Source organism: Pundamilia nyererei, unplaced genomic scaffold (genome assembly GCF_000239375.1).
Source record: "Pundamilia nyererei isolate P.nyererei 1_Seehausen unplaced genomic scaffold, PunNye1.0 scaffold00018, whole genome shotgun sequence".
Lineage (NCBI taxonomy): Eukaryota > Metazoa > Chordata > Actinopteri > Cichliformes > Cichlidae > Pundamilia > Pundamilia nyererei.
In genome coordinates this window covers 118754-131597 of record NW_005187419.1, presented here as the reverse complement: position 1 = coordinate 131597, position 12844 = coordinate 118754, and the positions used below count along the sequence as shown (strand labels likewise).

At 38.1% G+C, this 12844-nt stretch overlaps 1 protein-coding gene across 1 annotated transcript; it reads right to left on the bottom strand.

The window, feature by feature from the left end:
• Positions 1–5939: 5939 nt before the first annotated feature.
• On the bottom strand, positions 5940–12813 carry snrnp25 (small nuclear ribonucleoprotein 25). The gene is made up of 5 exons (XM_005725988.1): positions 12405–12813; positions 6594–6684; positions 6363–6468; positions 6200–6274; positions 5940–6102 (listed from the first exon to the last, which is right to left on the bottom strand). The coding sequence occupies exons 1-5, from the start codon at positions 12630–12632 to the stop codon at positions 6045–6047; spliced, it is 558 nt and encodes a 185-aa protein (XP_005726045.1). The 5' UTR covers positions 12633–12813; the 3' UTR covers positions 5940–6044.
• Positions 12814–12844: the final 31 nt, after the last annotated feature.

Sequence of the window (12844 nt, the reverse complement as noted above, 5' to 3'; positions counted from 1 at the left end):
TCAAAAATACAACTTGCCTAATAATTCTGCACTCCCTATATGCATATGCATAAAGGCAGAAACCACCTGTCTCGTCTGACAGGCTTCTAAAAAGTAATAGCAGCTATAGTTTGAGATTACAAACATCACCGGTCATGCACTGATGTTCAGTGCATTGTGCAGGAGACCCTTTGCAGCTGTGTTGTTATCATCACTAGGTGGATATCCAGCATCTTCTCCATCTTTCCCTATCTGCTTTTATCTCAGAGCTTTTTAATAGTTTTGATTAATGTTCGACACTTAGGACATCTGTGGTTGGTGGACTTGAACCTATCCATGCAAAAGGGGATGAGGCAGCAACCAGCCACACAGCTGCGAAAGAAGAAACAAGAAGACACTTAAGTGACAACTAGCCTGGAAGCTGTGTAACGGTGACAATAACACTGGCTAGACAAACAGAAACAGTCCAAATCTTTCAATGGTAAATCTGGAGGAGACTTTCATACCCTACTAAAGCTGTCATGATGCACACCAGCCATGTCACACTGCTGACAGAGGAGAACGTCTCTGTCGTGATGAACTGCCGACACTCAGGGCACTGTGTCCTGCACGGAGCTGCCGGGAGCTTGTCCAGCTCCAGAACCACTTCAGGGGCTGTGAAGGGAAGCAATGCATGACTGATGATTTATTTTATAAAAACAAAACATCCGTCTCTCTCGTTTTAAACTTGGACAAACTGTTAAATAGTTTTCCACAAAAAAGAAAGAAAAACACACATGAAGGTACAAAAATCAGTAGCATGAAGTCGTATTTGATCTGCAGCTAAGGGAAAATGCACTCAAGAAGGCCCGATCCAAGCACAAGCATCTGCATGCAGTCCTCACCACGAGTGTGGTTTTCATTCAACTTTTCATTCTTTTATGTTTTACAGGACAAATTTCCAAAAGTAGCTCACCTGGGATAGTAGGCGGAGCCACAACATAGACAATATTAGAGCCAGGAGGAGGAGAAGGAGGAGCAGCAGAATCTATATTCTCTTTGTCTGTGAAACTGACCACTAACAAAGAAGAACAAATGTGGTTAGCTGCGTAAAGTGTGCTAGATTTTCCATAGCAAACTGGGACTCACCTTTCTTGTGCTGTTTGTTTTTGGTGGCATTGAGCATGTTGTCGTAATTTTTCTGGAGCTCGGACTGTTTTTCATTCAGTTCCTTCAGTTTCTCATCGATGCTCTCAATCTCCTTCTGAGTAGAGACTGCTTCCTCTGATTATAAAACCAAAACAGTAACCGTACAGAGATTATACATATAGCGCAACTTGCTTTTATTCCTCATGGAAAATATAAAAGACTGCAAACAGCCATTACTGTCACAGAAGTTGCTTGAGTGCACACCTGTTTGTCCAAACTCAGCTCGATTCCTCAACTCTTGAAATATGCACAGAATGTTTTTCCTCTCCTTCAGTTGTACCCTTTTGAGTGAGAGATGTTTCATCTCAGTGGCTATCTCTTTTAGTTCGCTGTCCAAATCCATGGCAACTGCTGGAAGGACAGAAGCAGAAGAGAAAGCGTGATCTTATTTAATTGCAGACATTGTTTTTGGACCGGTTAAGCATATAAAATGTTACTGTGAATCAAAGATTTACAAATGTGCTTCTTTTCTAAACCCCACATTCTAAATGAGATGATTGCATAAGAGAGTGCATGCATTTATTTTTGTCTTTAAGTTGTAAGAGGCAGAAAATAGTAGAAATCCAACTCCCTGTTTATTCCTACCGCTTTCTTTTTCACATAAAGTTGTTAAAATGACAATGATTGTGTAATTTTATTTTATGGAAGTCAGATTCCATGATTATCCTAATCATTTTTCATATTGTATTTGTGGTAGTTGTTTTTACGTTCAGTGTTCGTTTGCATTTGGTTTGGTTTAACCCTCAGAGGTCCTTAGGGACATTTATGTCCATTAAAAGCAAAGGTGGATGTCTTTTTTAAGGATCTCCAAGGGTTAAAAATACAGAATAATTGTTCTCAATTATGCCAAAAACATGTTACCTACAGCATCTTTAAGATGGCTCAGAGACTTGGAAGGCTCTTCTAGCATCTTATAGCTTCTAGCATTAGGTAAACCTGATCAACTGCGAAACACAAATATCTAACCAGCCAATCGTGCGAACGCAACTCAATATGTTTAGGCATTTGTGCAAGACAAACTGCTGAAGTTCAACCTGATAGTCAGACGGGAAAGAAAGATGAACGTGACGTGCTCCTTGGTGCCAGACGGGCTAGTCTGAGTATTTTAGAATCTTTTGATCTGCTGGGATTTTTCCCAAACAAACATCCTTAGCGTTTTCAGAGAATGGTCCAAAAAAAGGAAAATATCTTACTTATGTCATCAATAGAAATGCCCTGATGATGGTAGAGATCAGAGTAGAATAGCTAGATTACTTTGAACTGACTGGAAGGCAACAGTAACTCAAATAGCTACTCAAAACATATCAACATATCAAACCTTTAAATAGATACCAGGTGCCACTCCCATCAGCTAGGAACAGGAAGCATGTTGTGGAGGATATTCTCTTGACGCTCTTTGTGCCCCGTAGTTTAAATGACACAGTACACTTGAATATTGTTGCTGACCTTTTATGACCCGTCTTCTGATTGTTGCTTCCATCAGGGTAACACACCATGTCACAAAACTCAAATCACCTTGAACTAATATCTTGAACATGATGAAGTTTTCTGCACTAAAATGATCTCCACAGCCACCTGTGCTTAATCCAGCACAGCACCTTTGGGATATTGTGGATCAGGAGGTTCACGTCATAACAAATCTGAAGCAGCTTTGTGATGCTATCATGTAAACATAGACCAGAATTTTGGGGAATGTTTCCAGCACCTTGTTGAATCTATACCACGAAGAATCGAGGCAGTTCTGAACCCAAAAGGGGTCCAAAAAGTGATTGCCAGTATTTAAGCTGTTGTAAATAGCTCGTTGGCCTATAATCTGTCACACATATCTCTCATGAATGATATTTAGTCATTTTGAAGCAGAAAGAACATTTCCATCACAACGTAAAGACTGCAATCAGTTTTTTGGCAAAGTGACTTTTAACAGTTCTATAAAGATATTTTAACTGGCAAAAAAGACTGGACTGATTATAATGTGACTGATTATAATGAACACGGCGTAGGTACAACAGTGCAGGGTCACGAGAATACTTGCAAAACAAATCAATTTTATATAAATCCCCTCCATGATTTTACCAGTATAACTATGGATATTAGACAAAATGCACATACAAACATCAGCAATCACTTTTTGGCACAATTCCCAGGACCGAACGTTATTATAGTTAACTGACATGTAACTAAAAACTAAAACCCGATTTTAAAAATCGTAGTTAACAACAATGAAAGTCAAAACGAGATTTTTGGAATAAAGAATTTTGTGAACTTAGAAAACTACATACAATAAAATAAAACCATTAGTTTTAGTGTTTGCTAGTTTAGTTTAAATAAATAAAAACTGTGGACTATAATGTGCTGGTGATAAAGTTCATATTCTTTTAATTCATTCCAACCATATTTATTTACATATATGATTTGCTTATCTTGTTCCCCCTTCAAATATTTAGCACGAGATCAGCAACAAACATGCAAGTTTCAGGCTTAACAAAACAGGTGCACCGTGTTTTGGCTTTAACAGAACACTCTGGAATGTACTTCCTCTTACCGAAACGTTTTTAAAACTATGCATGTATTGGACTAAATATTGTTAGTTTTTTTCTAATTCTGCAAATACCCCTTGTAACTATTTTACAAATAAACTATAGAAATAAAGTTTATTACTACTGATATGAAATAAAAAAGATGCAGGACATGAGTTCATCCAGCATGTAGTCAAATATGCTGCTTTCTCTGAATCAGATAAATTGGTCACAACCATTAAAAGAAACATGGCTTCTCAGGTCTGACTGGATGCTTAGAAAACAAGCAAAAGATCTATAAAAACAGAAAGAGACACGGACGCTGATGATTGCGTGTAATCGTCTGATCAATCGTATATAAAACAAGTTCAAATAAGTATCCAACTGCACTGATGCTCCGCTGCAACATTTATCTAACATCTCAACTTATAACCTCATAAAAATCTATTTCACCATTATTTAATGGAAGATATCTGCTTTACCTTCTTCTGTTCCTGCCGTATCGTGTATATCCTGTAACACTGGTACTGGTTCAACAACAGCAAACTGTTCTCAGGGAATATTCAAATCATCAGGTTATGGTTATAACCTTATATGCAAGCCTAGGAAAACAGCTATGTTATTGCACAGGTATGCAAAAGTCTCTAGACCCCATCTTTTTATCTTTTGCTAAGAATATGGGGATTTACACACGTGCACAAACACAGTTTGCAATGTAAAAACTATTCTGTACAATTTTAACAAGCTTGAAAGCCAATAGTTGGTTGGCCTCTTTATTCTTCAACACATTCTGAACTCTCTTATGCAAGCTTTTCAGGAATAGTTCTCCAGGATTTTAAAGGACATTTAAAGCTCTGATCACACACTGCTTCAGTAATGTTGAGGTGTGGGCTCTAGGGAGGCCAGTCCATAGCTGACAATGTGCCAGTGTGTTTTTATTTTTAATGCACCGGCAGGAAAAGCATACCATGCTGAAAAATGAAGCCATTGCCAATCAGTTGCTTTCCTCTTGGTATTGAATGGTAGGTCAAAGTTTGGTGGTAAGTTTGGGGCGATCGTGGCTCAAGAGTTGGGAGTTCGCCTTGTAATAGGAAGGTTGCCAGTTCAAGCTTGGACAGTCTCGGTCGTTGTCTCCTTGGGCAAGACACTTCACCCGTTGGCTACTGGTGGTGGTCAGAGGGCCCGGAGGCGCCAGTGTCCGGCAGCCTCGCCTCTGTCAGTGCGCCCTGGGGTTGCTGTGGCTACAATGTAGCTTGCCATCACCAGTGTGTGAGTCCTTAGGGACTAGCAAAGCGCTATACAAGTACAGGCCATTTATTTTTCTGCATTCTTTATTCCATCCGTTTTGACAGGATTCCCAACAACACTCGATTAAATGGAGCCCAAAATATAACCCTGCTTTATAGATGTTTGTAGAGACTCACTCTTCTACTCCTCTCTTGACCTCCTCTGTACACACTTAAGATGGTTTGAACCAAAACTTTCAAATATGCATTCATCACTCTATAAAAGCACTGTTTCCACTGACTTTAAGTAGAATTCTTGTGGAAATTTGCATACCTCAGCCTTTTCTCCTGGTCCCCCTTCCTCAAGAATGACTCTTCGACAGCCACCCTGCTTCAGCAACCATATTATGGACCGACTGAAGGGCCAAATGTATCTCTCAGGTCCTGAGTCAGGTCTTTGCTGGATTTGTATTTGCATTTTTTTTTTTCAGATTATGTTTACCTGCTGCATTTCTTCTTTTGGCCTCCACTAATGTTTTTTAAGGACATGCTGCACACCACGGTGAGATATGCAAAGGTTTTGGCTAGTAGCTCTTTGGAAATCACCTTCATTCACAAAATACTATTTATGCCTGTGAAACTTATCTGACCATTCTGCAGACTCTAAATAAGAAAGTGGAACATATCATGTGTTTTGTGACAGGTTGCCAGTAACAAAGTGCCTAAATATCACATTCAAGTGGTTCTTTGCTTGGATGTCTGAAGTGTGTAGATACAACGCTGGTTCATTCTTTGGGTTAGGTGTCTTGTTTGTGCTTGAATGCTTCATAGCTCAAAAGGTACAAGGACTGGAATGAAAGTAAGTAAGAAAGCATCCAGCGTCCAAAGACAAACAAATACCTTTAGAAAACCTGAAGAACTATAATGACTTTAAGAAGTACAAGAAAGTCCGGCTTCTTTAAAGCAAAACTGCACACTGGAAACAAAAGAGACAACTTATAAATATTTTATTTACATGAAGCCTCTTTGAGAGGCTAAAAAACTACAACAACGTTTTTTTTAAAGTTATTTTAAGAATAAAACGCTGTGAGCACGAGCACACACGAGGACTGCAGCAAACAGTGTTTTTCGTGGTTTACTTTTTCCTGAGTCTCTTCATGAACGTCACTTCATCTCTGTTCCTGATCCCATAGCTGAAGATATACACAAATGAAAAAAGAAAGGGAGGGGGTGAATGGATAATAAGCGTTATCAACACTGTTAAATAAAGTGCTAACTTGATACACTTACTCTTTAAGCCTCATCTTGTCATCTTCGAGCTTCTCGCCCTGAAATACTAAATGATACGTCCTCCAAACATATCTCCTGGAAACACAGAACACAGGGAAAGAGTAAAAATAAGATTTTTTTTAAACATGCTTTTTTTCATTCTTGTGTTTGTGAGTGTGTTTACCAGCTGATGTGTTTCACGCCGCCTTCACGTTGCTGTTTTAGCTCCATAAATCTGCGAATAGCCTTCTTCAGATCAAGAACCGTAGCATTTTGCACCACCACAATCGCTATGAGGAAAAAAAGCAGTTTGTATGTTTTGGATTTTTCTGATTTTTTTTAATCAGAAGAGTATAAAAGGCTTTGCGAATTTAAAAAGCATGTAAACGGAAAACAAGGCCGCTTCAGCACTTACGCATCACTTCACCGTCTGCTTTCAAGACTCTTACAGTCATCGCCTGGCCGTACTCCAAAGCAATCTGAGAGTTGACCTCCTCCAGAGTCACCTGAAGATAGATATTTTTTCATTTTTTGTCAGCACATAAATTCACTTGGTCTCAAAAACATGCAGGGAGTTCCTGGATGTTCATAGTTTAGTTTTAGTTTCGCTTATACTTAATGTTTTGATCTATTTAATTTATTTTTGAGTCATACTTCTAAGAGCAAAAGCCGAACGGTTTTCTTTTTAGCCGCTTCCTAGTTCTTTGAGCCTATATAATATGGAAATTAATTTTTGAGGTTTTTCATTTAGACAAAATAAAAAAAGCTATCTATGCAGCACCAGTTTAGCTGGTGCAGGTAACAGGTCCAACAGGTAATCTGCAAGATTGAATGCAGAGGCAGAGGTCAGACTCCAACACAGCCCTTAGCTGCATGTCTTCCTATGCTCACTGGCTCTCTGCTTTCCTGTCTCTTCGTCACTGCATAACATAATGACAATGAGAAGCCCCCAAATAATGTAAAAAAAAAATTGCATTAAAAATTAACCAATTTATGCTGGTTTTGGGCTTTTATGACATCAGTTGGAGACATTTCCCAGTGGACTGAGTCCTTTTGCTCTGCTGTGAGGAGTCTGCTCTACCAAGGATATTATTGCGAGCAGTTGTTCCGTCAAAGTGTACAGAGGGATACAAAAGGTGGAAAGGAGTGGAAAAGAGAGAAACGAAGTACCTGAGTAGAAAACATCAGCCGAAGCACAAGTTTCTTTTCACACTGTTGAAGCTTTTGTTCGATGTCAGTGAAAATGTGGATGTGTTCAGTCTCACCCTGTATGTCATCTCATCTTGTATTTTTAGACTGTAGGCAAATTAGTTTCTGTGTCTGGCCTTACATAACTGAATTAGATTTTCATGCCCTTAGGATTTTATGTTTTGGCACATGTAACACAGGAAATTCCCAACTTTTGGGAAAAATAAAGTCCCCTTGCAGGAATCTGCTCTTTGTTTCAAAGTGCAAGAGAGGAGGCATTGTTAGGCTTTTTATTGCGCAAGCAGCTTGAAGAGCCTGCTGCAGGTCCTGAGAACAACTGGAAATGCTGCGATGTTCCACTTCAGCCTGTGATTTTTAATCTTTTTTACATTTATTTTTATTGCATTTTGTTCTGTATCATTATTATTATTTTTATTATTATTCACTGATCAGACCCCTATAAAATACTGCTATGCCGACGACTTCCAAATTTACTTCCCCCTGAACTTGGATGTCTCTGACCCACTACAACCTTTGTTCTGCTGTCTTCGTGATGTTAAAGTTTGGCTATCAAAAAACTTTCTCACTCTGAATGAAAATAAAACTGAAGTAATTGTCTTTGATAGTCATACCCCTCTGGGTCAGTTAACAGACACCCTTGGTCCTCTTGCCAGCCATCTATCTTGCACGGTAAGAAACCTTGGAGTGTTTTTGGATAGCTCTCTTAAATTGGAGAAGCAAGTGTCCTCAGTGGTAAAAACTAGCTTTTATCAGTTGTGTTTAATATCAAAGGCGAAGCCCTATATTCCTTTAAAAGTACTTGAAAAACGTATTCATGCATTTATCACCTCTAGATTGGACTATTGTAACTCTCTATACCTGGGCCTCCATCACTCTTCTCTCTACCTTTTTTCTTTAGTTCACAATGCTGCTGCACGCTTTCTAACAGGTACTAGAAAGTATGGTCATATCACCCCAGTTCTAGCTAATTTGCACTGGCTGCCTGTCAAAAACCGTATATTTTATAATTCTAATTTTAAACAATTTGGCACCCAGTTGCCTGACTGAACTCCTCCGCTTGTATAACCCCAGGAGGGCACTAAGATCATCTTGCCAGATGCTCATAGAACAATCTAGATCCCAGCTGAAGTCCAGAGGTGATCGGGCCTTTGCAATTGCAACACCTAGACTCTGGAATAGTCTCCGCACTTCTATTCGTACTTCTGAATCTATACATTCTTTTAAATCAAGTCTTAAAACTCATTTTTTTACTTTGGCTTTTGGATCAAATTAGTTTTAACTATCATCGGGCCTGTTTTATGTCTTTCACCCTTGATGTTTGTTGGTGTGTTTGTTTGTTTGTTAACTCTTAATTTACGTAAAGCCCTCGATACAATAGATCATTCTTTACTTTTACAGAAGCGTGAAAGGTATGGTTTAAGAGGTGTTATACAATTTTGGTTAAATAGTTACTTGAACAATAGGTTCCAATATGTGAGTATTAATAACATGAAATCTAAGCTTAGAAAAGTAACTTGTGGAGTTCCGCAAGGATCTGTTTTGGGACCTAAGTTATTTTTACTTTATATAAATGATATTTGTACAGCCAGTGATACTTTAAAATATGTGATATTTGCTGATGACACAAACTTATTTTGTTCTGGAAAGGACATAAAGAAATGACTGCAAACAGTGGAAAAGAACTCATGAAGTTAAATAGATGGTTTGTATTTAAACTATCATTGAATGAAAGTAAAACAAAATTTATGTTATTTGGAGGAGGCAAAAGTAATATTAAAGTAAAATTGAATTTAAATAATGTTGAAATTGAAAGAGTATATGAGACAAAATTTTTAGGAGTAATTATTGATGATAAACTTTGTTGGAAGCCCCACATAGAACATGTGAAATGGAAATTATCCAAGTCTATTTCTATTCTTTATAAAACAAGAGATTCTTTGAATAAGAACTGCCTTTATTTATTGTATACTTCCCTTTGTTTGCCTTTTATGACCTATTGTGCGGAAATTTGGGGGAACACATACAAAACATATTTGGATTCAATTTTTAAATTGCAAAAAAGAGCTATTAGAATAATAAATAAAGTTGGATATAGGGAGTCCACCAACCAGTTTTTTGTAGGATCATCTATGTTAAAATTCATGGACATTATATATTCCAAAACTTTAGAAATGATATATCAAGTGATGAAAAAGAATGTTCCAATTTGTATTTTAAGTATGTTTAAACTAAGAGATGGAAAATATGATTTGAGGTGGTCTTATGTGTTTGAAATGCCTAAAGTGAGAACCAGTGTTAAGTATATATGTGTGTCAGTTATGGGAGTGAAATTATAGAATGGACCTAATGATGAACTGAAGATGTGTTTTTCTTTGTCATTTTTCAGGAAGAATTTAAACATTTGTATCATACAAGGTTATAGAAATTTGGTTTGAGGATTTAATTTCTTGATTTATCATTGATTTCTTTTCTAACTGTTATATAACTTATTTATCAACACTATTTATTTTCTAGGTTAAGGATATGATTATTCCTATGGGGGTAAAGGATAGGATAATTATAAGCCACAAGGCTTCAGCCTATTCCTTTTTGGGTTACTGTTTGATTGAGTACTTTGTGTAAATGATAATCTGTTGTTGTTGTTGTTGTTGACCAAAATAAATATTTCACATTCATTTCACATTAATCTCTTGCTGTTTTTTTGCCGATTGTTAAGCACTTTGATCAACCCTGTTGTTTGTAAATGTGCTATATAAATGAATAAACCTGAACCTGAACCTACAGTGTTGAACAACAGTTTGTTACGGCATTTTTGCTAGTTAAGCATGCGTGTTTAAGATTGAAACACCAATCAGACAAAACCAGACACTAGCGTCTTTATACACTCACTGGAAAATTTGGAAGACAAGCCTTTTCAACTTCTACAGATACTTAAACAGCCACGGTAGCAATTAGGCATCGTCCCGATGTCACGCTGAAGATCAAACCAAGAATCAAAAGGATGAAGAAAAGTTACTTTTACAGCAGCATGTTGGCTGGTTTGAGTATTTCAGAAAGTGCTGATCTACTTGGATTTTACCATACAACTATCTCCAGTGTTTACAGAGAAAAAGAGAAAATATCCAGCGAGCGTCAGTTCTCTACGTGAGAACCAGTGATTTGATGAAGCCAGAGGTCAGATAAGAATAGCCAGAATTAGGGCTGCTCGATTATGGCAAAAATGATAATCACGATTATTTTCACTGAAATTGAGATCACGATTATTTGACGATATTTATTTAACCCTTTAAGACCTACTATAGAACCAAGTCCACCAGAGCTTATATTATTTTTTTACATGTTGTAGTGCCATTTGTGGGAGCATTTCAAGTTGCTATACATCAATACAACTGTTATAGCCCATATTTTAATAATATGTATGCATTAAGTCCATAGTAATTACATAAATTGCAAAAAAGTGCAATAAACTACAAAAAAAATTGAAAATTGCTTTTGTTTTGTTTACATATATTTCTACTTGGAGAAATTTAAGAGGTTTATCCCTCAAAACTTTAAATACAATAAAGTTCCAAAAAATAGTTTACAACAACAGGAAATTTATTTTGAGTGTCTTCATAGTTTTATTTTGGAGATACAGCAATTTTTATATACTGCAGGAAAAACAAAAAACAATCCTATGATGCAAATTTGCAAAGAAAACAGCAGGTGCATCATTTCACTGTGGGAAGTGTTACGAACAGCTGATAGGAACGGCAAAGCGTGTTTCTGGAATATTATGTTTTTGTTCCTGCAAGCGCTTTTTATGCAATTTTTGCAAAGCTATATGTGGAACGAAACCGTGACCGAGGACAAGCTGATGGCATCAGATGTAAGTACAACTCCTCCGGTTTCATATGCAAAACAAATTATTGCGCTAGCTTACACGGTTCAGGTTCTACAGGGATTTAAAAATAGTTACGCAAAACGGAGCGTGCTGCTCTGACCGGCTTTAAAGGGTTAACAATGACTTTAAAAAATAATATAAAATAGTGTGCAACACCACTGAAGTTTTTTTTTTTTAAACTCTCTTTTCAACCAACGGCAGTCACTCTCCAAATAACTTCTGCTTAGCTTTCCGAGCTTCCCTCGGGTCCTCTTAATCAGCGGTCTCCAACCTTTTTTGCGCCACGGACCGGTTTATGCCCGACAATATTTTCACGGACCGGCCTTTAAGGTGTCGCGGATAAATGAGGGAGGGGCTAATAATCGGCTCAGTCGTTTTTAATGATCGTTGAAAGCCCAGATCGTAATCGTGATTAAAATTCGATTAATTGAGCAGCCCTAGCCAGAATGCTTCAGTATCTCCAACAACCGTTTGTTATAAACAAGGTATCAGAAGAGCATCTTTGAACATGCAACACATCGAACTCTGAAGCAGGCATCCTACAACAGCAGAAGACCACACTGGGGGGGCGACACTCCTGTCACCTAAAACCAGGAAGGCTAAAATTCACACACTCACTAAAACTGAATAATAGTAGATTGGGAAAATGTTGCCTGGTCTGATGTGTCTTGATTTCTGTTGCAATGTGGGGATATTTTCTTTGCACACTTTGGGATGTTTAGTACCAGCCGAGAGTCGATTAAACCCAACAGCCTATATATACCCCCTACTATTGCTGACAATGTCCAACTCTTTATGACCACGTGTAGCCATCATCTGAAGGCTGCTTCCAGCAAGATAACAGCATGTTACAAAGCTCAAAACATCTCAAGTTGGTTTCTTTAACACAACAATGAATTCACAGACACCAGATCTCAGTCTGGTGTCTGTGACAGGCACCAGATCTCAGTCCAACATAGCACCTTTATGATGGATCAGGATACTAGGAGTGGCCGGTGAGTGTATACCAATGGCTTTGTAATAAGTCATTATATGACGTGATGTCTCTTTTGACCATAAATGCAAATCTCTGTATGTCTGTATGTCTGTATGTATGCGATGCACATGCGCATGTTCATGTAGTGTACGGAGCACCTGAATCGGCAGGTCACAGAGCAAAGGATCCTGCACGAGTCGAGCAAGTCCTTCCTCGAAAATATCCAAGATTTCTGAATGAGGAAGAGCGTCCTCATCTTCCTCCTCTTCGCCTTGAGTTGCTGTATGTGTCACATCTTCCTCTTTTACCTCTTCTTCATCCTTCACTGATTGTCCTCCTTCTGCAGCTCCAGCAGCAGCGGTACCCGCTCTCTGCTCCTCCTCCATCACCGCCAGCTGCTAAATTTACTCAACAGACAAGCAGCTTAACAGGCAGTTTAACAGGCAGTTTGTCGACTTAATTTATAACTTTGGGGAAAATATACTTTTTAATGGAAACTAATTTAACTGGAAGCCAGTGGAAGTAAGTGCGTCCGTCACCAATAATAACCGGGCGAGGAAATGGGGCTTAGAAAACATGGTTCCGCTTAATAAGCCTT

Bases quoted from the DNA above. Each gene is read 5' to 3' on its own strand.
- snrnp25 (XM_005725988.1), bottom strand. From the start codon at position 12,632: ATGGAGGAGGAGCAGAGAGCGGGTACCGCTGCTGCTGGAGCTGCAGAA. The intron at 6,685-12,404 runs GTGCTCCGTACA...ATCTATCTTCAG, and splicing joins TCTGTGACCTGCCGATTCAG to GTGACTCTGGAGGAGGTCAA. The intron at 6,103-6,199 runs GTAAGTGTATCA...GTATATCTTCAG, and splicing joins GACAAGATGAGGCTTAAAGA to CTATGGGATCAGGAACAGAG.